The sequence below is a fragment of the Gymnogyps californianus genome, chromosome 20 (genome assembly GCF_018139145.2).
Source record: "Gymnogyps californianus isolate 813 chromosome 20, ASM1813914v2, whole genome shotgun sequence".
NCBI lineage: Eukaryota > Metazoa > Chordata > Aves > Accipitriformes > Cathartidae > Gymnogyps > Gymnogyps californianus.
The window spans coordinates 5,973,773-5,997,866 of record NC_059490.1 but is presented as its reverse complement, the minus strand read 5'-3'; the positions used below and the strand labels follow the sequence as shown (position 1 = coordinate 5,997,866).

At 57.9% G+C, this 24,094-nt stretch overlaps 1 protein-coding gene across 1 annotated transcript; it reads left to right on the top strand.

The window, feature by feature from the left end:
• Positions 1-336: 336 nt before the first annotated feature.
• Positions 337-14,338, top strand: TMEM132E (transmembrane protein 132E). The gene is given in 10 exon segments (XM_050909188.1): positions 337-361; positions 1,245-1,873; positions 1,875-2,143; positions 3,109-3,249; positions 6,973-7,165; positions 7,393-7,536; positions 11,423-11,628; positions 12,226-12,505; positions 12,587-12,778; positions 13,310-14,338. Coding segments are annotated over 10 exon segments (3,108 nt in total).
• The last annotated feature ends 9,756 nt before the right edge of the window (positions 14,339-24,094 follow it).

Genomic DNA, 24,094 nt, shown 5'->3' with positions numbered 1-24,094 from the left:
GTGGGGGGGACCCAGGCCTCCTGGGAATCGCTGGCAGCCACTGACAGATGCAAAGACCTTGAGATGTCTTCCAGGCTCCTGCAGCTGCCGGTGCAGCGCGTGCCATCGGCCCGGCTCCGCACCGACCGCCTTTCGCAGCATCTGCTTTAGCAGAAAGATTTTCATGGGGTTTCTCTCTGCTTGCCAGCCGCAGTAGCAGGGTAGCCGGCTCCCTCTGAGGGGCTCGGGCAGCTCTGGCCCCCCGGAGCGCATGGCCAGCAGGCACTGCACGCTGCCTGCGCAGCGGCTGCCTGCTCTGCTTGTATGGTGTTTATTCTTTTTTTTTTTTAAGGCAAAATGGTCAAAATCAAGGACAAAAGAGGTTTCCTAAGGGCGGACCTGGGTGCTGCTGGGGTTTGCACAAGGTGGCACCAACATCATCTTCATCACTTTTCCACCAGGTCGTGTCTGTGCATGGAAAAATTGGAGCTGGGCCAGCTTGGGCACACGGGGACAGCACTGTGTGGGTGGCACTCCTGGGTGGGTGACGGGTGACAGATCGGCTGTGACACCACCCTTACAGGCAGCCCGTGGGGACGGAGTGGGTCTGGGGCGAAGGAGCCGATTTAGCCTCCTTCCCCGCATGATCTGGGAGCTAAAGGCAGGAGGAAAGCCTTGATCATAGATACTTGGTGGGATCTGCCAGCCAAAAATTAGCCTGGACCTGCCTAATTTTTGGCAATGAGCCTCTGGAGAAACTCAGCATCCTCTTCTCTGTGCATTTGGAAGCAGGGATGTAGCCAGTTATGCCCTATTTCTCCGAGTGGGTCTGTGCTGTTTCGGCCGGTGCCTTGGCATGGGTGCCAGGGTGGGTGACCAGCCCTTCGGGCTCCCCAGGGGCAATACCGAGGTTGGATGCGGCTTCAACACACCCTGGCCCAGCCTTGGGCAGCCCCTGAGCATCCCTCCTTGCTGGACACCCCATCCCATGCCGAGGGTGGGTTTGGTGAGGCTGGAGCCACCCACTGGGAAGCACAACGATGCCCGAGGTCCCGGGAAGATCTTCTGCATTTTTACTTTGCAGGAGAGAAATCCAGCCAGGCTCTCGCTGCCCTTGTGAGGGGTCTGGGGGCTGAAGCACCCGCTCTTCCTTGCCGCAGGGCTGGACCGCTCCCGCCTGGGTCTGCTCTCCCTGCTCTGCGGCTCAGGAGATGCTCTGGAGGGGGATGCCCCACGCTAACCCGCACTCTCTATCCCCTTCACAGCCCACGCCAAGGGGCCAGCTCCCAGCCCCGAGCCCGCTGAGCCCCCCGGTGCCATCACGCTGCCTGTGAGCTACCGCCTGTCCAACACCCGCTTGGCCTTCTTCCTCAAGGAGGTGGGAGCCAGCCCAGTGGGCAACGGCAGCGCCCCACTGCAACGTGCCGAGCCCTTCGTCGTCTTCCAGACCAAGGAGCTGCCCGTCCTCAATGTCACCCTGGGGCCCTTCAGCACGGGGCTGGTGCTACCCAAGGAGCAGCTGCAGCCCTCCAGCACCCTGGAGGTCCCTGACCGCCTCACCGTCAACTGGAAGGTGCGCGCCTTCATCATCCAGCCCCGGCTGGTGGCCAACCAGCCCGTGGTCCAAGTGCTCTTCTACGTAGCCGGCCGGGATTGGGATGACTTCGACGTCACCGACCGGCTGCCCTGCGTGCGGCTCCACGCTTTCCGCGACGCCCGTGAGATCAAGAGCTCGTGCCGCCTGCGGGGCAGCCTGGCCATGTGCCTGGTGCAGGCAGAGCTGCCCCACGCCTGGTTCGGCCCCCCGGCCGTGCCGCTGGGCAGGCGGAAGAGCCCTGAGACCTTGGAGGTGCTGGGTGAGAGCCAGCAAGCCGAGCTGTACTACACCCTGCACTGCCCCCGACGGGGCTGGCCAGTGCCTTGGGGAGACGGTCCCTCGCCGTGGGGCCGGGGGGGCCAGGACCGAGGGTCCCACGCAGCACCCACTGCTGCGCATCGGCAGTGTCAGCCTCCTGCAGCCCCTCCCCGGGCAGCCCATGCAGGAGCATCGACTGGACGGCAACATCTTCATCCGCCTGCCCGACAAGCCCCTCAAGCCGGGCGAGGTGTTGAGCATCCTCCTCTACTTGATGTCCAACTCCACGGTGGAGCACTTCACGCTCAGGTAAGGTCCCGGGGCTGCCCCAACTCCGGGAGCAGCCGCCTTTTGAGGGAGTGGTTGTTTCGGCTGGGCTGTGCGAAGGCAGCCGCGGGCAAGAGGGAGAGGATGGGGAGGGCGTATTGCATTTATGGAACCTGCCGGGGGCTGGAGCGGGTCTGGCAGGGCTTAGGGAAGGGGAGGAAGGCCAGAGGAGCAGCTGGCACGTGGTTTTGCAACGTTTTGGGGCTTTGCAGTGGGAGCTTCTTGGAGGGAAGGGAAGGGCTAGCCATCCAGGGTTTCCATCTCTGCATCACCACTATGGACGGTTGCCTTTGCCCTCCTGCTGCTCCCAGTTGTGACTGGGATTAGGGCCCCGCCAGCAGATGTGGGTTTGTTCACAGCCACTTTGGGGACAAGGTGCGGTATGGTGATGGGGCTGCTGCGGAGCGAGCAAGGGCTCCCTGTGTCCCCCCCATCCTGCCCCAGAGCCAGGATGGGAGCAGAATGGGGCAGTGGGCGGGAGGTGCTGAGCACCCCAGTATGGGGAGGTGTGGGGGGGCACCCCCCTTGCTGTGCGTCCCTAAGGACGGGGGGAGAAGTCCCGGCCACATCTCTTCGAAGGGTATTTACAATGTCCCTGTGGCCACTGGGCCAGCAGCGAGCCCCTGGCACAGGGGACATGGCACTTGAGGCTCTCCTGTCCTTCGCCCTGGGGATGCCCGGCCCCACAGGGGTGTTACTGTCCTGGGGGACAGCGCTGGGGCTGGGGGACCAAACTCCTGCTGGAGGGGCGATGGGGGGACAAAATCCTATGAAAAAGAGGGGCTGGGGTGGGCTCCACCCCATGGCTGTTGCTGCCAGCCTGGATGATGTTTCTGACAGCCAGGAGGGATTGGGGGCAAAAAATCCCCCTGTGTCCATGGCAAGGGGCCCAGGGGGCCAGGGGTGCCCAGGGGCGAGGGTCTGGCCCTGACCATCGCTCTCCGCAGGGTGAAGGCCAAGAAAGGCGTCAACCTGCTCAGCACCAAGTCGAGGAGCGGGCAGTGGCTGGTGAGCTCGGAGCTGCTGACGGGCGGCAAGCACTCCACCGCCACCGTCGACGTGGCCAGGGCGGACGGTGCCGGGCCCAGGTAAGGGGTCCCCCTCTTCCCCCCCCCTGCCGAGCCCCGGAGGGGTTGGGGAAATTGCTGGGGTTTGGCCCAAAGCGGATCTCCCTTCAATCCCCACCCTGGATGCCTGGTTGGCTGCGGTGCCACTTGGGTGCTGGCAGGGGAAACTGAGGCACGGCAGTGCACAGCCTGGACTGTGGGACTTGGAGGCACCGAAGGGGGATGAGGTCAAACCTTCAGCCCAGCTGAGGTCAGGGTGGGTCCCACACTGACATGGGAAGGGGCTTAATTTTGTGTGTGGTTTTTAGCCTTGGCCGGCACTGTGCAGCTGGCTAAAGGGCAGGTGAAGTTGGGTTTCGTGGCCCGAGGTGGGCAGGTTTGTGGTCAGGCAGGCAGCTGCCCAAGGGCTGTGTGAGGTGGTGAGTTCAGGTGGGATCTGCTCCGTGCTCAACACAGGCGACCGAGCTGGGGCTCAAGCAATGCGCTCGTAAGTCATGGGTACCATTTAGCAGCTGCATCCCTGGCTCTGAGCGGGGATCGCCTGGCCGTGTCGGATGCTGGGGGGCACATGTGGTGGATTTGAGGGCTGAATTGTGAAGCCATGGAGGATCCCCCAGTTTGGGGTGGAAGTATTTTAATTTTTTAAGAAGTTGTAATACCATGAGAGGCAGCAGCACTTTGCTGACTATCCTGATGTCTCCTCCGGGAAGGAAGAGGAGCAGTCCCCAGGCAAGGTCCCGTCTGGACCCTAAGGTGATGCATGAGTGTCGGATGGGGAGCACGAACCAAGGCAGCACCTGAGACAGGCAGAGCCAGTTCTGCCCTGCTCGACACGAGGACGATGCCCTTCCTGGGGCTTCGCGAAAGGCTTGGGTCAGTTGAGGAGAGTCCAGGGGATAGAAATGCGAATGATCTGAAGGAGTGAGGACGCACAAAGCCAAGTTGAAAACCTGGAGGCTGCTCAGCCTGGAGAAGGGGAGACATGGGACTGGCCTGTGAGTGCATGGAGGCTGCAAGGGTGAGGGGCAGCTTTGCTCCTTGCATCCACGTGGGCAGGACATGGTGAGCAAGGCCAGGGGATGGGCACGGGGTCAAAACCACCAACAGGAAAGACTCTGAAGTGCTGGAAAGCAATTTTTCCCAGGCTGTGATACCTCCATCACTGTGTCTTTGGGAAAAGGGAGACAAGTGTCTCCAGGAGCCAGGTTAAAGCGAGTTGATGCGCTCGAGCCGTTCCTGCCCCGTGTTGAAAAACTCCCCATATCTCTGCCCCCCACCCTAAAACCGAGCAAAGCTGGGGATGAGCTCTTGCAGAAAGGAGATCCTCAGCTCCGACTGCTTCGAATGTGAGCTCAAAAGCTATCTGCAGAAAACTCCTCCAAAGGGCTTACCCAGAGGGTGGATTTTCCTTATCCCACACCATTGCTTCCAGATACAAAATGCAACCGCAGCATCCGAGCCCGCAGCCCTGTGGCTGACATCGGAGGGTCCCCGGGGCCACAAGCCCACCCATCCTCTTCACAGCCACCCCAGCACCCCTGCACGTGGCTGCCAGACCTGCCGGCAGTGAGATCCTCTCCTCTCCCCCTTCCCCCTCTCCCCGTCTGCCGCCGCTGCTTCAAATCAGCCTGGAAAGGTTAGAGACGGAGGATGAATTTAAAGTGATTACAATCACCTTTTAGACAAACAACTCCATCAAATATTAACGGAATGGAAAGTATGAATGACTCAAAGCCGTGTTGCCCTCCAGGCTGTGCAGCCGGAGGAGTTTGCCTCGCCGGGGCTCTGGGCGCTTTTGGCAGCGCTGGCTGTGTGGGGAGGGGGCAAGGGCCCTGAGCTTTGGGGTGATAATGGCCAATTTTGGATGTTTTGCACCCTAGCAGCTGCATCGTAAGTTATTTCCCCAATCCGGGCAGCCCAGCTCTTGTCTGCCATGGCTGAGAGCAGGTGATGCTCGGGGAGGGCAGAAGATGGTGGCTGTCCGCTGGCAAGGCTCCTGGGATGCCCAGGGACACCCCACGGTGAGGAGTCCCAGCACCGAACTGCCTCTGGCATGAAGCTGCAGCTCTGGTTCACCTCTGAACCTGGCTTTTCCTGGCTGTATTTAATACTTCTGTGTTGGAACAGGCAGGGAGCAGCCAAATCCCCTTCTTCAGACAGGGTGGCCTTTGGCGATTCCCCTTGCACCCCCGTAGCTGCCTTGGGGGCACAAAGTCCCAGCAGGACCCCACCAGCCCTTGCGCGGCAGCTCCACTGCAAAGCCCATTGTCCCTGCCACGGGAGAAGGGAGCAGGGCTTGCTGTGGCCTGGAGCAGCCCCGGCTTCTTGCTCTCCTCTTTCTCTGCTCGCTTTCACTCATTAGATATTTATCAGAGAGAAACACGACTGTGTCCTGCATCCCTGTATCGATGGGACCTTCTCAATGGCTGCTACACTGCGAGATGAGAGCGGAGCCAGTCCCAGCTTCCCCTTCCGCAGGGATTTCACCTTTCCTCGCCCTCCTCCTGCTCTGGGGGGGCTTTTAGCGGCTCTGCACTTCGCTGGGGCTCTGGGGTATCCCCTGGGGATGCTCTGTTTTTGGGGAGCATTGGAGAAGTTTGACTTGGGCGGGGGGGTTGAACCCTGAGTCCCTCCAAGGGATTTTCAGGTTGGACACAGAGACGGGAGGGCAGGATCGCATCTAGGGAGGTTTGCTTATAGGGATGGGGTGTAAGAGTGATTTATGCTGCTGCTGTCAGATTGTGTCCAAGCCGTGACGCAGAGGACAAGGAACACCAGCTGCTGAGACCCCTCGTCCCCTTAGACTGGCACTATGTGCCGGGTTTGGCAGCACGCAGCCTCTCCATCCCATCCTGCCTCGGGTATGCCCCAGAGTTCACTCCCTGTCCGTTAGCTCCGGGTCCCGCTGTCCTCAGCAGCGGCATTAAATGCATGGGGTTTTGATAAGCTGATAGTCTCGGGGCCATCATCCCCTGCTGGTCCTGTCTACCTCCCCCATCCCCTGCCTGTCTGCCCTGTGCATCCCCATGGCTGCCCATGCAGGCTGGGGGACAGCCCTGCCCTGAGCCCCAGCTCAGTGTTGTCCCGTCTGCTGTCTGTGGTTGAACCTCTTTCTCCCGTGCCTCAGTTTCCCCATGTGATCCCCTTGGAAGGGGCTGTAAAGTCAATGGCTTGGGCTGGGCTCTTGTATAGGGGCTTATTTGCTGTCCCTGAGTGCGCTGCCCTCCTGGGTGTGGGACACTTGGGGTTTGACCTGCAGGAGACGAGCGTGCAGGCGGGAGCAGCCCAGGGCGGTAAATCCGGCTGTGCTGCCAGGAAGACGGAGCCGAGGAGATGAGGGCAGCGCCTGCAGCCACCCACCGTCCCCTGGGGCCGTGGCCACGCACTCACCCTGTGATAATATATCACCCAGGAGCCTTGGGAGAGTGCCCGCTTGAGCCGCCGAGGTTTTTCTCCTGCTAGGGAGAGGCAGTGAAATGCATTTCTCTCTCCCACTGGGAAGATTCCCATGGGAATCTGTGGGCTCCCATTGGAGCAGCCCCTGGCAGAGGGGTGGATCAGGGCTGCTGTGTTTGGGAGCAAGCATCGTGGTGGCACCCACAGCACAGTCCCCCTGGCAGACATGGGGACACCGCTGGGGATGCTCTGCATCACTAGAGGGGACCGCCCGATGCTGATGCCAGGGTGTCTGCGGGACCCAGGGCACCCAGCTCACTGCGTCCCCCTCCTTGTCCCCCTGCCCAGGGACGGGGACTCCTCCTCTGAGATCATGCAGCTGGATTTTGAGATGGAGAACTTCACCAGCCAGTCGGTGACGCGCCGCATCATGTGGCACATTGACTACCGGGGCCGCAACCCCCCGCCCGACCTGGAGAAGGTGGTAACGGAGCTGACGGTCATCCAGAGGGACATCAGGGCCATCGTGCCCCTGGCCATGGTAAGCGGGTTCCTGCCCTCTGCTTAGCTTATCTGTTTTGATGTTGGGGATGGGTTGGATCCCCTTGAGGGATCTCCCACCAGCCCATCGCCCTGTAGCACCTATACATCCATACATCCCACCCACCAACCCACAGGGGTGGAGCAGGAGAGGGACCAGTCAGGATCTGACCCCGGGGGGACAGGCTGCCCTCTAATGTGACGGTCCCCTTTGCACCCCATCCCCAGGACACGGAAATCATCAACACGGCCATCCTGACGGGGCGGACGGTGGCCATTCCTGTGAAGGTCATCGCCATTGAGCTGAGCGGCGTCATCGTGGACGTCTCGGCTATGGTTGAGTGCAAGTCCAACAACGAAGACATCATCAAGGTGGGTGTGGGGAGGGGGCTCTTGTGACCCTAGCGAGGGGCTGAGCTTCTTCCAGGGGTGCTGACCCCAATAGCGGTGTGGGCTGGAGCTCAACGAGCTGGGGCTACTGGCTGAGCTGATGTGCTGCACAAGCCCACCCCGTCCCAAGCATCATCCCCTCAATGGCTTCAGTCCACGTGTGCCTCTCCCTGGGATCTGTTGGGAGAAGGACAAGACACTTTGTCACTGTCCCCGGAGAGGCTGCGGGATGCTCCGGCACTGCGCAGGCTGGCACCAGGCAGCAGCAATAACTATGGGTTATCACGCCACTTAGTGCTGATAAGGTGAAATATTGTCACCTCGCAATGTAAGCCGCACGTTTCCATCAGCGGCTTCACTCGTGCCTCCGGGTGACATTTATCTCCCGTTTGGATCGGATGCCAGGCTGAGCTCAGGCTGGGGCTGGGGGCTGGCCCCAGCGAGGCGTGGGGGGACGAGCCGAGAGTTGGGGATGATGGAGGGAAAAGAGGGGCTGAGGGAGAGGAGCAAGATGGGCCGCACGGGGGAGATGCTGATTAGGCGAACGCAAAAGGCTCGCTGTTGCAGCAGCAGCGATTGCCCCCACATCCACCCCAGCCACCGGGGCAGCAGTTGGTCCTCAAATCCAGCCATGATTTTTCCATCACCAGGCCCATTCATCCGTATACATTTTTCTATCACTGTATGTATCTATCTCTCCACCTGCCTGTATTACTCTATCACCATTTCCATCCATACACCATCCATCCACCCTAAACATCGTTACCTTCTCCCAAACCCTCCCGCCCCTCTCCCTGCATGCACCCAGCCAGCCCACCCTCTCCACGACCCCGCTGCGTCGGGCAGAGGCAGGGAGCCGTGCTGGGGGTCTGGGCTCTCCCATGTCCCCCAGCCTGGGGGACATAACCCCTTCTCCCCTTCTTTGCCACCAGCCACTGGCTGCTCTCCCAGCCAAGCCAGGGGTGATGGACAGAGCCCCGGCCCCGTTGGGACTTGCTCTCCCCAGTGGTCCGTGGGTGCGTGGGTGGGTGACAGCCAGTGTCACAAACTGTTTACCCAAGTTCTTGACTAAAACTCTGATCTGTGCAATTTACGGCACCGGGTCTAATTTATGGAGACCGGTCCTCTGCAGCGTGATAAAACACTAGAGCAATAATACACTTCAGGATGGACTCCAAGACACTTCAACTGTTTAATGTGCTGCCTTTCTACTCATAAATCTATTTACACGCTGTCCCCAGACCTGGGGGGGAGCAGGCACATGCACACGAGCCGGGATGAATAATGCATGGAGCAGCCCTCCGGCCCCGGCTCACCTCCTGCTCACATCCCGCTCGCCGCTCGGAGCCCCGTGCAATTTCTTGCTGAGTTATTTTGTGTTTGTGCCGGAGCTTTGTTTCCGAGGGAGCTCTCAGTTACCTGCTGAGATTGGGGAGTATGATTACAGTGTCAGGGCTATAAACCTGCTACATAAATCAAAGCTTACATAGTGGGATGTGCTATCTGTTACTGTAAATAATTTAACATGAAGGAGGGCTGGGGAGCTGCTTCTCCCCACGCTGCCTGTGGCTTGGTGGTGGTTGCTCTCGTGTGTAACGTGGAGGGAACATGTCCTGGACCTAGTGTAGACACAGCTGTGAAGGTGCCAGGGCCACCTGTGAAGAATGGTGGGAGAGCACACCTCTCACAGAGGTGGGAGTTGTCATCCTCATCCCCTTCTGTGGTGACACGGGGTGACTGCCCGTGCTCAGCCCAGAGAGGAGGACCTCATCACTCAAGGTAGCGTAGAAATAATCCCCCCTTGCCTGCCCGCGTGGTGGTCTTGGGGGCTGCATACGTGTTGAGGGACACGCAGGGAGTGGAAGGGCCACCTCTGCCGCCAGCGACACTCAATGGAAGATGCTCAACCTCACCTGCTATGTGAACCTTTCTTAGGAGCCCACCATCCACACCCACCTGAGAACCCACCAGGAGCAAGTCAGCTCGGTGGGACTGAACCTCAGGGACCCTGGTTACCCACAGCCACCGCCAGGACCTCTGGCTGGACAACATGGGGTGCCAACAGCCGTGGCGGCTCTTCCCACTCCCGAGAGCCTTGGAGAAGATGTGTCCTCTTGATCCCATGCTTGAGGCCGTGCCAAGGGGGGAGCTCCTGGCCACAGAAGCGGAGCCAGCGGTGCCTTGGCTTGGAGCCCAAGCAGACCTCAGCCTCTCGCTTCCCGATGCCTTGCTGCAAATCCGGGAAGTTTCTCTGAACAAGCGTGCACTTCATTTAAAAGCTAATCTGCAGTCACTCCATCATCAGGACAGGGCTGATGTGCTGGGATTTTTTGTTGTCGTAGTTTCAACCCCCCCAATTGCAAAGCAAGTGGTTCCCAGAAGAAGATGCCGGGGGGATTTATTAGCTAGGGTAATGCAAGCAGCAGCCCATCATATTTATTGTGATAAATGGCACAATATCCAGAGCACTCCTTTGCTGGAGGATTCACCCAGGAGCTCATCTTTATTCAGACGCCGCCCCGCCAGAGATGAGATTGTCTTTTCAGACGTGCTGAGCTGGTATCTCTGATAGGAACACAAGGAACAAATCCTCCTGCATTGCACTTCCCTGCCGTGCCCGGGGAGCAGGGACTTCCCGAGGAGCCCAGGTCCCAGGCTCTGCCACCTCCACCGGCCCCGGGGACCACAGGTACCTTGCGGTGGGCTCTTGCAGCTGAAACATGGAGCTCTTGTAGAGGTCAGGCCCTGCTCGTGGGCTCGGAAATGCAAAGTTCCTGCAGCTGAATGACCACAGGTGCCAAAAGATAAGGTGGGGAGAGAGACGGTGATGCTGTCACCTCTGCTGTCAGCTACTGTGCAGCATGGACTCAACCTCTTATCAGCCATCAGAGAATTCACGTGGCAGAGCAGCTTGTTGGAAATCAGCCCTTCTGTGCTGTGAGATGCTTGGCGCATCTGAGAGCAACTGTGCTGCTGGCTGAGCAAACGGGTTTTATTTTTCTGCAGCAGCACACAACTCCGATGCAATTCCTGATGGTGTAGCGGGGGGAAAGGGGATCAGGGTTGGGCCATGGGGCCACTGCAGACGAGAGGTTGGAGTCCCCTTGGCCTGCTTGTCTTCTGTCACCCTTGCTAGGAAGGAGCTGTTGACTCTGGTGGCCTGAGCCGAAACACAGGCGATGCTGCAGTGGCATCCTCTTAGCTCCTTAATTGGCTTGGATCGGTCGGTAATAAGTGGCCCCCGCAGGATCTATTTGTTTTATAGCAAATTTAACTAATGACATTTGCATAAATGGGAATTAAAAGAGAATGAGAGAGAGCAAGAAGATGAACATGAGGATTCAGACGGACTCCAGGAAGCTCTTCCTGGCGTTAGCAGGAGGGACAGGGACAAGGCAGCAGTGGGTACCTGCACACGGGCATGCGGCTGGTCCGTGCTCGCTGCCTGTGCTCTGGGCATGGGTGGAGGAGATTTTGGGACAAATATCCAGGATGAGCAGTTTGCAACCTTTGTGAAGCACCCATGGGTGCCTCTAGCTCGAGCGCAGAAAAAGGATACAATTCAGTGTGGAAGCCAAAGAGAAACTGAGGCACCAAATGAAGGTGTCTGGTGGGGTGAGAGTGGGCGAAGGCTGGCAAGAGGACTTGGGTCGGGGGGAGATCTGCATTATGGACGTGGTGTGTGCAGGTCCACGCCTCTGAGCAGGGATCTCGGGGAGGAGAGAGCATCCCCGCTCCTGGGGCCACCTTTAATGGGGTACCTGCCGGGTGAAATTCTGCTCCTTCGGCACTTCCCATCCTCCAGGCACCCTCCTGCCAGGATCTCTGTGGGACCGTTGCAACCCCCCCATCCTCCCTTCTCCCCCAGGTCTCCAGCAGCTGCGACTACGTCTTCGTGAGCGGGAAGGAGTCACGGGGCTCCATGAGCGCCCGGGTCACCTTCACCTACGAGCACCTCTCCGCCCCGCTGGAAATGACGGTGTGGGTGCCCAAACTGCCGCTGCACATCGAGCTCTCAGATGCCCGGTTGAGCCAAGTGAAGGGCTGGAGGGTGCCCATCCTGCCGGACAGGAGGTGGGTGCTGTGGAGCCACCGTGCTTGGGGTCTGTCCTGCCTGGAGAAGGCAAGATGAAGGTGGTGGTAGTGGTCTAATTGCCTTGTTCAGCTACTTAATGAGGGGGTTTTAAAGACGATGGAGCCAGAGTCATCTCAGGGGTCCTCAGTGAAAAGGTGAGCGATCATGGACACAGGTTGCATGTTTGTACGGAAGGAGGAAAATTTCACAATGAGGTTGGTCAAATGCTGGAGGTGGTGGGGAACATCCAGCCTTGGCAATGGTCAAAACTTCCCTGGATGAGGCCAGGAGCAGCCAAGCTCCAAAGTTAGCCCTGCTTTGAGGTCTAGAGACCTCCAGGTGACCATCCCAACCTGAGATATCTTGTCCTCTGAGCTGGTTAGGGGGCAGAGATGCTGGCAACCCTGTTACCACGTGCTGCTAAAGTCCTTAGAGACCTCATGGGCAACAGGCATCTTTTGGCTGGAAGCCACCACTTTTTTTGGTGACCTTGCATTTCTCCCTGCCTGGCCACCCCTCTCCTTTCCTGTCGGGGCTGAAGAGCCGTGGCAGCGGGGAGCTTGGTAGCACTGCCCACCCACTGCCCCATCCCGCAGGTCGGTGCGGGACAGTGAGCACGAGGAGGATGAAGAGGAGCGGAAGCAGAGCCGGGGCTGTGCCCTGCAGTACCAGCACGCCACGCTGCAAGTCTTCACCCAGTTTCACACCACGGCGGCGGAGGGCACGGGGCAGGTGGTCACCATGCTGGGGCCCGACTGGCTGGTGGAGGTCACCGACCTGGTCAGCGACTTCATGCGCGTGGACGACCCGCGGGTGGCCCACATGGTGGACAGCTTCACGCTGGCCGGGAGGGAGCCGGGCACCACGCTCTTCAAGGTACCTCCCGGCCGCCTTTCCCTACCTCTGCCAGCTTGGCTGGGGGTGGCAGGCGGTGATGGGCACCCTTGTCCCCTGCAGGTCGTGTCCCCGCTCGTGGAGGCAGTGCTGGGCGAGACGCTGGTGACAGTGGCGGAGGAGAAGGTCAGCATCACGGACCTGAAGGCCCAGGTGGTCTCCAGCCTCTCGCTGTCCCTCCACCCCAGCCCCGGCAATAGCCACACCATCATTGCCCGGACATCCGTGCAGCAGACCCTCAGCTTCTTCAAGCAGGTGAGGGCAGGGGGGTGCATTTGGGCTTGGGGGCCCAGTGGGGAACTTGGGGTGGGGTGAGGGCTCCATCTGCAAACCTCCCCTCCCAAATCCTGCCCACAGTCATCCCAGGCCCCCACAGCACCCGCTGTCCTCCAGACACCCTGGTGACCCCAAAGCACCCCAGAAACCTTCACACAGACCTGTGAACCAACCCTGCCCAGCATGGGGACAGGACACAACCATGGGGACAAAGGGATCCGGAAGAAATCCTATGCAGTTCCCAGGCCAGCTCTGGTAGCCACATCTGGCACCTCTGGGACTGGGATTTGGGGTGAGCCTGGGCAAGTGTGGGGAACATTGAGGGAAGAACAGGCAAAAGGGGAAAAACTAGTGATGGTTGGAAGGAACAAGATGGGTGATGGAGGGATAAAGGGTGAATTGGATGGAGAGAAGGATGCAAAGGAGGAGAGGTGGATGGAGGGATGGACGAACGGGTGCAGGTGGGACTGGCATCGTGCTGGGCAACTGGTGCCTGTGTTGGTCCCGCAGGAAGCGCTCCTGAGTCTCTGGATTTCCTACAGCGATGGCACCACGGCCCCCCTCTCCCTCTATGACCCCAAGGACTACAACCTGGTGGTGAGCAGCCTGGATGAGAAAGTGGTCTCGGTGACCCAGGACCGGGCATTCCCCTTGGTGGTGGCGGAGAGTGAGGGTGCAGGGGAGCTGCTGCAGGCCGAGCTGGTCATCTGCGAGAGCTGCCAGAAGACCAAGCGCAAGAGCGTGCTCTTCACAGCCTTGGCCAGTGTGCGGGTCCACTTTGGGTCTGAGGAGGACCCAACCTATGACTATGACCACGCGCCCAGCAAGCCGGGGCTGGCGGAGACGGGGGCGAGCACCACCCTGCGGGCAGAGGTGGAGAGGAAAGCGGAGCCGAGTGAGGACAGTAGGATGTCCAGCGCATCTCACCCCACCGAGGACTTCCCCACCATCCCCACCGGCTTCGTCCAGGTGACCAGGGGGCTGACGGACCTGGAGATAGGCATGTACGCCCTCCTGGGCGTCTTCTGCCTGGCCATCTTGGTCTTCCTCATCAACTGCATTGTCTTTGTGCTGAAATACCGGCACAAACGCATCCCGCCTGAAGGCCAGACCAACATGGACCATTCCCACCACTGGGTTTTCTTGGGCAATGGGCAGCCCTTGCGGGCTCACAATGACCTCTCCCCCCAGCCCGAGAGCCCCGGGAACCCCCTGGAAAACGTCCAGACCTGCTGCCACGGGGACCACCACAGCAGCGGGAGCTCGCAGACCAGCGTGCAGAGCCAGGTCCATGGCCGCGGGGATGGTTCCTCAGGGGGCTCCACGCGGGACCAGAGCGAGGACCCGCTCAACTCACCCACCTCCAAACGGAAGCGGGTGAAGTTCACCACCTTCGCCACGCTGCCCTCCGACGAGCTGGCCTACAACTCCATCCCCATCGCTGATGAGGAGGACTTGGAGTGGGTCTGCCAGGACATGGGGCTGCAAGACCCTGAAGAGCTTCACAACTACATCCGCAGAATCAAAGAGATCGCTTAACGCAGGGGCAGAGGGGATGGGGCGGGAGGGAGGGGGCTGCCACGCCGTGCCACGCCATGCCACGCCACGCCACACCACGCCGGCTGCTTCCCTGGGGCTGGAGACCCAAATTTGGCTCTCTTGCGCGTTCCCTATTCCACACATCTCACGTCCTCACCCCGTCGGAAGGCACCCCCGGGGGCCTTTTTCTTTTCTTGCCCTTTACCATCTGGTTTTCCCAGGGGAGGCATCGGCGCACACATGGCCCCCCAACCCACTGGCCCATGGCGAGGGGGCAGCAAGGGAGGCAGAGATGGATGGGGTCAAAATCTTGGGGGGTGTGTGCGTGTCCAATGGCGAACAGGGCAGGATGATGCTGCAGGTCCTGCTGTGCAGGGGGTGGAAGAAGGGAGATGTCCTGTCCCCCCCAGGAGCCCAGCGGGGAGGTGGTGGGTGGGGGCTTCCTGAAGGCAACCCCCCTGCCTTTGCTGTACTTCGTTGCACAATTTTGGAGGTGAGTGCTGGTTCAGGGATTTGCCGCCCCACGGCTGTTGGGGTGTTGGGGGGGCTTCCCCCACCTGGAGCCTGCTGCCCCATGCTGCGGGTGATGCTGGGTGAGGCAGGAGGGGAGGGCGGCTGCCGAGGGGCTGGAGCCCCATGGCCACGGGTCCGGGGCACCACTGTCCCCATCGCCTGCTGTGTCCCAGCCCCAAATGCTGGACTCACCCTGCTCCCTTTGGCGTGAGCCCTGTGGGACGGTGACAGTAATGTTTGCCACATGAGCATCCCGTGGGGACTGTGGGCAGCTGCCTGTGCCCTGCCTGGGAAGGGATGTGGCCCCCGGGCAGGGGCAGTTTGGGGGCGGCCAGCAAGCTTGCTGCCTGTGAGCTTGCCTGCCCTTGCCTCTCCCTCTGTTCCCAGCTGTGGGGCCAGTGCTGGGCCCCTCCACCCAACAGCCCTGCTGGGACCTCCAGGGCCAGCCCCTGGTTTCTGCCCCCCAGTGCTAGGACGCAGCTCTGGGACTGGGAAGTGGTGTGGGGGCTTCCCACTGCCCCGGGGGGCCAAGCTTGGGTGGGGACACCCACAACTGGACTGGGCGTGAGTCTCCCAGTGCCAGCCCAGTTTCCCCAGTGCCAGCACAGCAGGGATGCCCGGAGCCAGGCTCAGCCTCCGTGGTGCCTTCTGACTGCCATAATCCAATGCCTCCCCGGTCACCCCATGCTGGCGGCAGCTCCCAGCCCCTCTGGCTCACCCGAGAGGCCCCCCCAGCCCAGGGCCACCCCATCTCCCAGCCCAGCGCAGAGCATCCTCAGGCAGGTTAGCCCTGCGGGGATACCCGGGTACCAGGCTGGGGGTCCCGGGCTGTGCAGTCATACCCGTGGGCACTGAGCGCGTGGGGACGGGACCCCCCCAGCATCACCCGGTGGACGGGGGTTGGTGGAGGCTGGCAGCGGATTATTTCTGGATTGGAAGTTACCCACCACTGTGTCTCTCTCTTCTTTTTTTTTTTTTTTTTTTTCTTAAATAAAAGACCAGAAAAGAAAAAAACAACGAAACAAAAAGCCAAAACCAAAAGGCATTGCAACACGGTGATGGGCCATATCTCTGCCACGGTGCCCGGGGTGGGTGCTCCCAGTAGTTTGGGGGTCAGTCCTGGCGGGTGTGGGGTCTGCTGGGGGGGGGGATACACTGCCAGAGTCCTGGGGGGGCATGGCTCAGCTTTGACCCCCACCTAAGCTCTGAGCACTTTGGGGTCAAAGCTGTGGATTTGGGGCTCCCCCCTCCAAAATCCTCCCCTCTTGGGCAGCCTGATCAAAGACCGGTGGTCAAGGACCAGGCAATGCTGCAGCCCCATCCTTGCTGGCCCCTGTGCCTCAGTTTCCCTGGCACTCTTTCCTCTTTAAAGAGTTTATCAATTTTGGGCTATGAAAATTTCTCCCCTGAGTGGCCTTAAAACTTACCTGATAGCTCTATGCTGATTTTATATATACATATACATATATATATATGGGGGAATTGAGATGTGCTCAAAGGCCAGGTGGATGATGCAGTTAGTTAGGTTTTACTGTGCCCCGTTATCTAAAGGACCCAGGTCTGGCTGAACGAGCCACTGAGCTGATAGCGGCTCCGAGCAGTCAAATTAATACAGCCAACTTCCCTGCTTGGAACTGCCAAACCTCCTCATTAAATTAACATATATGAATACTTGTTAAAAAAAAAAAACACGAAGAAAAGGAGGGGGGAAAGGTAAGAAAAGTGTATAATAAAATTTTATAATTGTAATAAGACACGGCAGCGCTCGACTTCTGGTCCGTGAGTGCATCCCAGGGGCTGTGAAGGTGGAAGGTGGCGGGGGGGGGACACAGACCCGCAGGGGTCAGGGATGAGGTAGCTTGCTTGGGCTCGACGTGGGGTGTCCCCGCAGCTGAGCCTCCACCAGGTTTTGCCCCCCTTTTTCTGGCTGCTTTCTACCAACCCTCCCTGAGCAGCACTGGCTGCTCGCCCGCTGCCTCCTCCCGGCGCTCGGCGGCTGTAGCCAGGTCTGAGGACTGTCACCAAGCATCAGCGGCGGTTTTCCAGCCCATTACTTCCCATTTCGGCTGATGGATCCGGCTCGGGTCTCTAAGAGCCCTTGGGAAAGCAGCACCCATGGACCAGGGGAGCCCGAGCTATTTGCAGTGGCTGATGCTCTCATGCCCACGCACCCTCCCCAGCTCGTGTCCTACCAGCAGCTCTTGCCACCCGGGCACCTCCATCCAGGCGCTTCGCCCCGCCAGCATCGCTGCCTCCCCGCAGCTGGTGGGGACGGTGGGGTGCTGGGCGAGGGGCGGCGGGGAGGGCAAGAGACCTGCTCAGGGTGGCTTCGCTTTTGAATGAAGAGAGCAAAAACTTCTATATAGCTGTATAGCTATCTATTTATTGATATATAAATATGTATATATTTATAGGTCATACATATGTATATGTTTATACTTTATGCATATGTATATATATGCATATATAATATGTGTGTGCATATATATTTATTTATTTTTATATATATATATAAAAATAAATATATATATATATAAAAAGGATGTATGTGTGTAGTCCCTGTATGGATTGATGCAAAGGGCTTTGCTCAGGTGCAAGGTGTGCATGTATGCACATACAGATACCTGTAAACACACACACACACACACACACACACACACACACCCACACACCCCAAATGCACCAGGAGGCAGCGGGCAAACTGCTGGGGACAAACCCCAGGAAAACGGGAACAGCGTGAAGGCTCCGGTGGAGTCTGACGGTGCCTGGTCCCTTCCCCAGCTGGTCCTCTTCACTCCTACTACTTGATTTTATTTTTTCCCATCAGGAACGATCAGCTGGGACATGGAATACAAAAAAAAAAAAAAGACCCAAGAGAGCAGTTGGAGATGATGTGATTTAGGCTGCAGACCACCCTCGCGCCGGAGGGCTGGTGGCACCTGCCGGGACAGGCCACAGGCCACCCGCGCCCCAGCACCCAACTAGTCCTAAACTGGCACCTTCCTCCCTTATTGCTTCAGATCCCATTAAATAAACCCCCACCAAACAGCCAAATCTCACTGAAGGAAAAAGAAAGAGGAAAAATAATTAAAAAGAAGCCTCTATTCCAGCTCCCCTCTCGCGCTGCCCTCTGTTTATTCTCTGCTGCCTCTTTCCTGTTTAGCGTTTTACTATCTGCTCCCAGCAGGCAGGGACAAATTTGCATTTTAATGCGGCGTTGTGAAGCTGCACAAACCACCTGTGAGGAGGAGGCAGAGCTGGGGACGGGCACCCCTGCACCCCGACAGATGCTTGCCCCCCCCCCCGATCTTGCCACCTTCCCAAGAATCTAATATTTCCCTTAAAAATGATATGCTCTTAAAAAAAAAAAAAAATCAGACCTCATAAAGCATCCAACCCCTTCATGCAACACAGAGAGAGCAGGGAGTGAGGGTGAAAAATAGGAATTTTCCTCTGCTGAGGTCAGCCCCAGCCGTGCTCCAGTCTCCCCTCCTCCCCTTCTCCTCCATCCACCCCCCCCATCATCTCCCCCATCATTTTCTCGTGCCTTGGGTTTTTCTCTTGACCGGCAGCAGCTATCAGGGCCCCTTTTCCCCAATCCCACCCCAGTACATCCCTGTTGTTCTCCCCTTGAGATGCCTCCAGCCACGTCCCCTCCGCGTGTGGCTCTGTCCCCACGAGGGGACTTTTCAGACAGGGACAGGGACCACAAAACCCAAGGGGCTGTGGAGGACCCCAGTGCTTTTCCATCCCTCCTCTCGCCCTGCGATGCCGCCTCCGCCACTGTGGTCCTGCGCATGGAGCTGCCCCACGTCACAGAGGATGGAGGGATATTCCCGACAGTGGGAGTGTTTTATTTTCCGGGAATCCAAGCAATAACAAGAGCCTCTCCATAGTCATCTCCGACCGGCCGGCGGAAGTTTAATTAAGGCAAGACCTGCGTGCTGCCCCCCCCTCGCTGTTGACATTAACTGGGCAGGATTTGCACAGCAGCCAGGATAATTACTTTGGTAATTGCACCATTATTTCTGGGGGCTCTTGGCTGCGTTTTTGCCTCGTTCAGTGACGATACCTCCCTGGAGAAAAAGGAGGGATGCTCTCTTCTCTGGATCAGCTGGAGCTGAGGACAGACTTCCCGAGTGGCTCCAGGGAGCGGGAATAGGAAAGCCCATCAGGTCCCAAAATTTTGGGGCTCCTCCTCTACACTGGGAAACTGTTCCCCTCCTGCCAACTGTGGGTCCTTCCGTGCTGCCAAAATATTCCCCCCGGGCAAGGGCTGCCTGTGCAGGGAGAGGAGCTGGAGCTGGATCCGGCCCCCCAGCTGGCAGCCCTGGGGTGGGGAGCAGGCTGCAGATCCCTCAGGAGCACTGGGGAGTCTCCGCAAGGTTTTAGGACCCTGCTATGAATTTCATCCTGTTTTCTAGGAATTCTCCAGCACTTTCCAGGGATGGTGGGACCAGAGCCCATCTAGGAGGTTTTCAGGGCTTGCTGGGAACTTTTGCTGCTCTCCAGGACTCCCCTTGGCTTGCTGGGAACTCCAGGGCCTTTCCGGGGTTTCTCTGCCCTTTCCAGGAATTTCCATTAGCTTCTCATAAATTCCCAGATCCAGAGCTGATTTCAGAACCCTTAGCTGCACACCTTGGATAACAGCTTCAATAGCTGGGTCAGTAGAGCTTTGAAACACTGCAGCACCCGGGCCACAAGAAAGAGGGAAAGAGGGTTGAATTTTCCAGGAGTGCCTCAGTTTCCCCAGCTGTCTGTGGCCCCAAGGCACCGTCCGCCTCTTGAAGGCTGTCGGTGAGCCGCCGTGGGATGCTCTGCCTCGGCTGACATCATGCAATCGCTGCATGTCCAGAAATTCCCTGTAAATAAAATCAAAGCACCCTTGGGTGATGGGAGGATGGAGTTCACGGATGGAGCCGCATGGGCAGTGGTGGGGTGCTCCACCGTGGCTGGTTCCTACGGCACCAGGCCCCCCCATTCGGCACAGAGAGCCGTGCTCCCAGCTCCTGCGGCTGCTCCCCAAAACCTGCTCTGGGCTTTCATTCAAGTGCCTCGGTAAAGATGTTAAGATGGCATTAGGAAAGGCAGATCCCTTTTAACCGCCATTGCATTTTAAATAAGCTTCACTGCTTCCCGTAAAGTAAAACCACTCATTTTCATTTCACTGACTCAGCACCGGGGAGAATAATTTCCCACAGTTTACTCCTGCCCCACTGACGGGATCGTGCCTGGCATGGGGCAGCGCCGGTGGGGTGACCCAGGTGTCCTCGTGGGGGTCCAGCTCCGGCCGATGCCACGGGCACCCCTGGCACAGCCGGCTGGGACCACTGTGCCCAGTGATGCCGCTTCCCCCCCTCCAGCCAGGCAAAGCAGGCTGACTTTGTGCTGGAGCAGATGAGGAGCGCTCGCTGCAGCGATGGCGGGGGATCGCTGCCCGCAGAGGGGTACAGCGAGCGCCCAGCTGGTGCTTTGCTAAATACAGCTATTCCTGGCGGCCCCTGCCTGCGCGCAGAGCCAGGCAGGGCAGGCAGCAGATGCTGCTGGTGGTCCTGGCAGCGCAGCCAAAGAAAGGCCCCAATTTTGTTAGTTCATGGATTTAAAGGTCACGAAAGAGCATCTTGTCTGACCTCCTGTGACACGGCTCAGCAAATGGCACCCAATTACCCGTCTGTTGAGGCTCTGCATTATGTCCGACTAAAGGGTTTCTCTTGGCCATGATTGAAAACAAGGCTGAGAGGGCCCACGCGTGGCGGAGTCCCTTCATTTTCCCCGTGGGAGGCTGCCCGCCGTGGCAGAAAGCACCTCCCAAATATTTGGCTTTTGAGGGACAGCCAAGCACCTGGGGTCTCTGCACTTCTGGGGCCAAAACTCTGAGTGGTTTTTGGTGCCAGTCCAGGGAAAACAAAGCCTTTTGGCCATGCAGGAAAAAATCACGGATCCTTGTTCCTTGCAAATTAGCTGTTTTATGGCTTTTTTTTGTTGTCATTCTGTTTCTTCATTGGAAATCCAAAGAAGGAACTACTCCCCAGGATGGGGACCTCCGTGGTGGGAGAAACAAGCTCAGCCTTGAGGGAGAAATGGCTTAAACTAGGATGCAACTGGGAAGACCAGACTGGGGATGGAAACAGCATGTCTGTCACGATCCTGCATGACAGGGACAGAACACAGAGCCCCGGTCCCTCAAAGCTCCCCTGGGTGGCTCTGCAAAATGGCTTCATCCATCTGTGTCTCAGTTTACCTTGACATTAATACGTCCTTACCCCGCTGGGAAGCCTGTGACTATGTAGGCTCAGGGCTGCAGCCTAATTAATGAAATAATAATTCACTGCTAAATAATTAATCACAGCCAATTTTCACACCCTCTCTGTCCTCCTCCCTGGATTTACAGAGTTTAATTCTATTCTTTGCAAGATGCCATTTAGGATAGTTAGAACTACACCCACCTTAGAGCAAATAAAATCCTTCCTCGGCCCAAGCTTCCACCCAGCTCCAGCTCCAACTTTGTCAGCGTTGTTTACCAGGGAGCTGATGTCCCAACACACCAGGACGCTTTTGCCCGCCCTGACCTTGCAGGGGTTCAGGTCTTTTGGCTCCCTGTCCCTGTCGAAAGCGGTGGGTGCCCAGCCAGGGCCGTGCAAAGAGTAATTGGAGGCAGCATAGATCACACTAACAACAGCAAATCCAATTAGCCAAGGGTTAAGCACTCCGCTGATGAAAACCAGGGGTTCAAACTGCTGAGCCAGCAAAAGCTCTGCACCGATCAATGCCATGTAAATAATATTGCTTGTTCTTGGGAGCCCATTTCTTTCTGTTTCAACAGTGAAATACATTTTGCCTGGCAGGACCCCGCTAAGCAGATTAATAAACATCGCCCTGGTTTAGGTCTGGCGGGGGGGTACATAGAGACGCCACCTTTCCTGGCTCTCCCGCACACACAGTTAAACAAAATGAGGAATAATTGCAGCTCACGTCATGCTGGCGGCTGCTATCAAATGGTCCTGGGATTACTTAGCAAATAAGGAGGATTCTCTGAGTTGTGTCTGTAAGTGGAGGGGAAAAAAAATGCTGTTTCTAGATCGGTGTAATCCAACCCCAGCTTTATGGAGCTGGAGTCCTCCGGGGAGCTCAAGAGAGGGGACATGAGCTGGGAGACTCGGAGAAGCACCCAGTGAGAGCTGGCCCCAGCTCACCTGCACCCATCATCACCTCTGCAAGGTGCATGAGCGGGTCTGAGTCCCACCGTGGATTCTCTAGTGGCTACTAAGGGTTGTGCCTCTTCTCCATGTGGGTCGTGCCTCTTCTCCATGTGCCCCCCCATTCCCCTCTATATTGCTGATCCTAATTCCTCCCAGCCACTCTAGGCACTGACCGGGAGGTTCAGAAACATCTAAAAGCAGAGGCAGCTCCATGGGGAATCAGTGCATTCCCCCTAAACTACCTCTCCCCACCCCAGATGCCTGCAGGGACCTGCTGAACACTGCTGCTTCTCGGGATTAGGCTCAGCGAACGCTGCCAGATAAATAAGCAGGGGGAAAAAAACCCCCACAACAATAAAAACCCGCAAAATGCAAGTGCTGGCAGAGGTGACGGTGGGAGAGACGCCTGCCGCAGCAGGGTCCGTGGTCCCAGCTGCTCAGAAAGGGCTCCTCACCACTCCCGATTGATCGCTGGATACTGCTAGCCTCGGTGACATTCAAACCCCAAAGGGTGATTGCTTCCAAATAGTGATGCACAAGACTGGTCTGGAGGTGTGAGGAGCCAAAAGCTGCCCAAGTGAATGCTCCTTGGAGGGGGAGAGGGGCTGGGGGCCATCAGGGACCACAGTGGTGTCACCTTGGGTGTCCCAGGCCGAGCGCAGGGGCTTGAGGCTGAGCCTGCCCCGGCCAAATCACCCGCTCCAGTGAGGCTTTTCATTAGCGATCCCAGCCTGCTGTGTGATTTCGGCTTCACAGGACACAACTTGTAGCGTTAGATAAAAAGGTAGGACCGGCCAGTGGCAGAGATGCTGCTGGGGGCTGGGGAAAGCATCGCCTTGGCTGTTTCGGGAGCGATGGGTGTGTTGCATCCCAGGAGTTTGCTCTGAGTCCCTCAGATTCGTCCCTGCTTCGCCTGATTGCTCGTGGCTGAAACACCAAGACACTCCAGGAGAAAAAGGACAGAAAAAACACATTCAAAAATAAAAATATTTCCTTTTGACATATTTTCTTGGCTTGCAATAAGCTGCTTCGATCTTTTGATCTGAAGTTTCTTCCCCCCTGACAGGTCCTTTGATTGCATTTATTTATTTTTTGCCTTAAAAAGCTGGAAATCAACCCAAGCCCTTTTGATTTTGACTGGAACAGAGCAGGAGCACAGATGATGTCTCTGGAAAGTGATATTTTTTTCTGAACTGCTCCAGAACTGGGAAGAAGAAAAACCCCAAATAAATCTGTTGTTGGCACAGCTGAGAAGGAGATATTGAGCGTGTGGAGGTCTCTGAGGGGGGCTGGCCTTGGCTCAGCTCTACCAACAGCTAGAGATGCCAAAATGCCTCCGACGAAAGCTGGAGGGGAGCTGGGGGGGTGCAGGAGCTGGGCCCCGGGGTGCTTGGCAGAGGGAGGATGGAGGAACATCCCCGAAGCCAGAATGACGCTCTCCAGCATGGAAATGATCCCATCTGGGGGAGATTTCGAGGATTCAGTCTCTCAGCCTGGCTCGGAGGGATGGAAAGGCAGTGGGTCCTGCAGCATGGGGAAAGCTGCCTGCCCCGGCTCATCACGTAATAACGTTGCCATTGAGTTCTTCCTCTTCCCCCCAGAAAAACTGGGCCTTTGGCGATCTTTATAACTTGCAAGCTTATTTTTGCTGAGATCTTTCCTTCGGGTACTCTGCTGGGTTTTGGCTGGCCCCCAGCCCTCTCAGCTGGCCGGGATCGCATGTGACACTGCATGGGGTAACCACACACACCGGGCAGCGTTCGCTTGGGTGAGAGTGAGCCCACAGGAGAAGCATCATAGGTTATCTCCATTTCAGCTAGGCTAAGTAGAAGTTAGGGGCTTGGAAAGCACTGGAGGTGTGAGAGAGACAAGCCAGGGCTTTCTGGGAGCGGCAGCAACAAGTTCAGTGCCATTTCACCAAGAAACATCATTTCTGGTCCCACCACAGCTGACGGCATCGCCTTGCCTAGATGAGGGTCTGCACACTGTGAATGCAGCCAGGGCACAAGCACCCTCCTGCATGTCTTTGCCCCCACACAGCAGC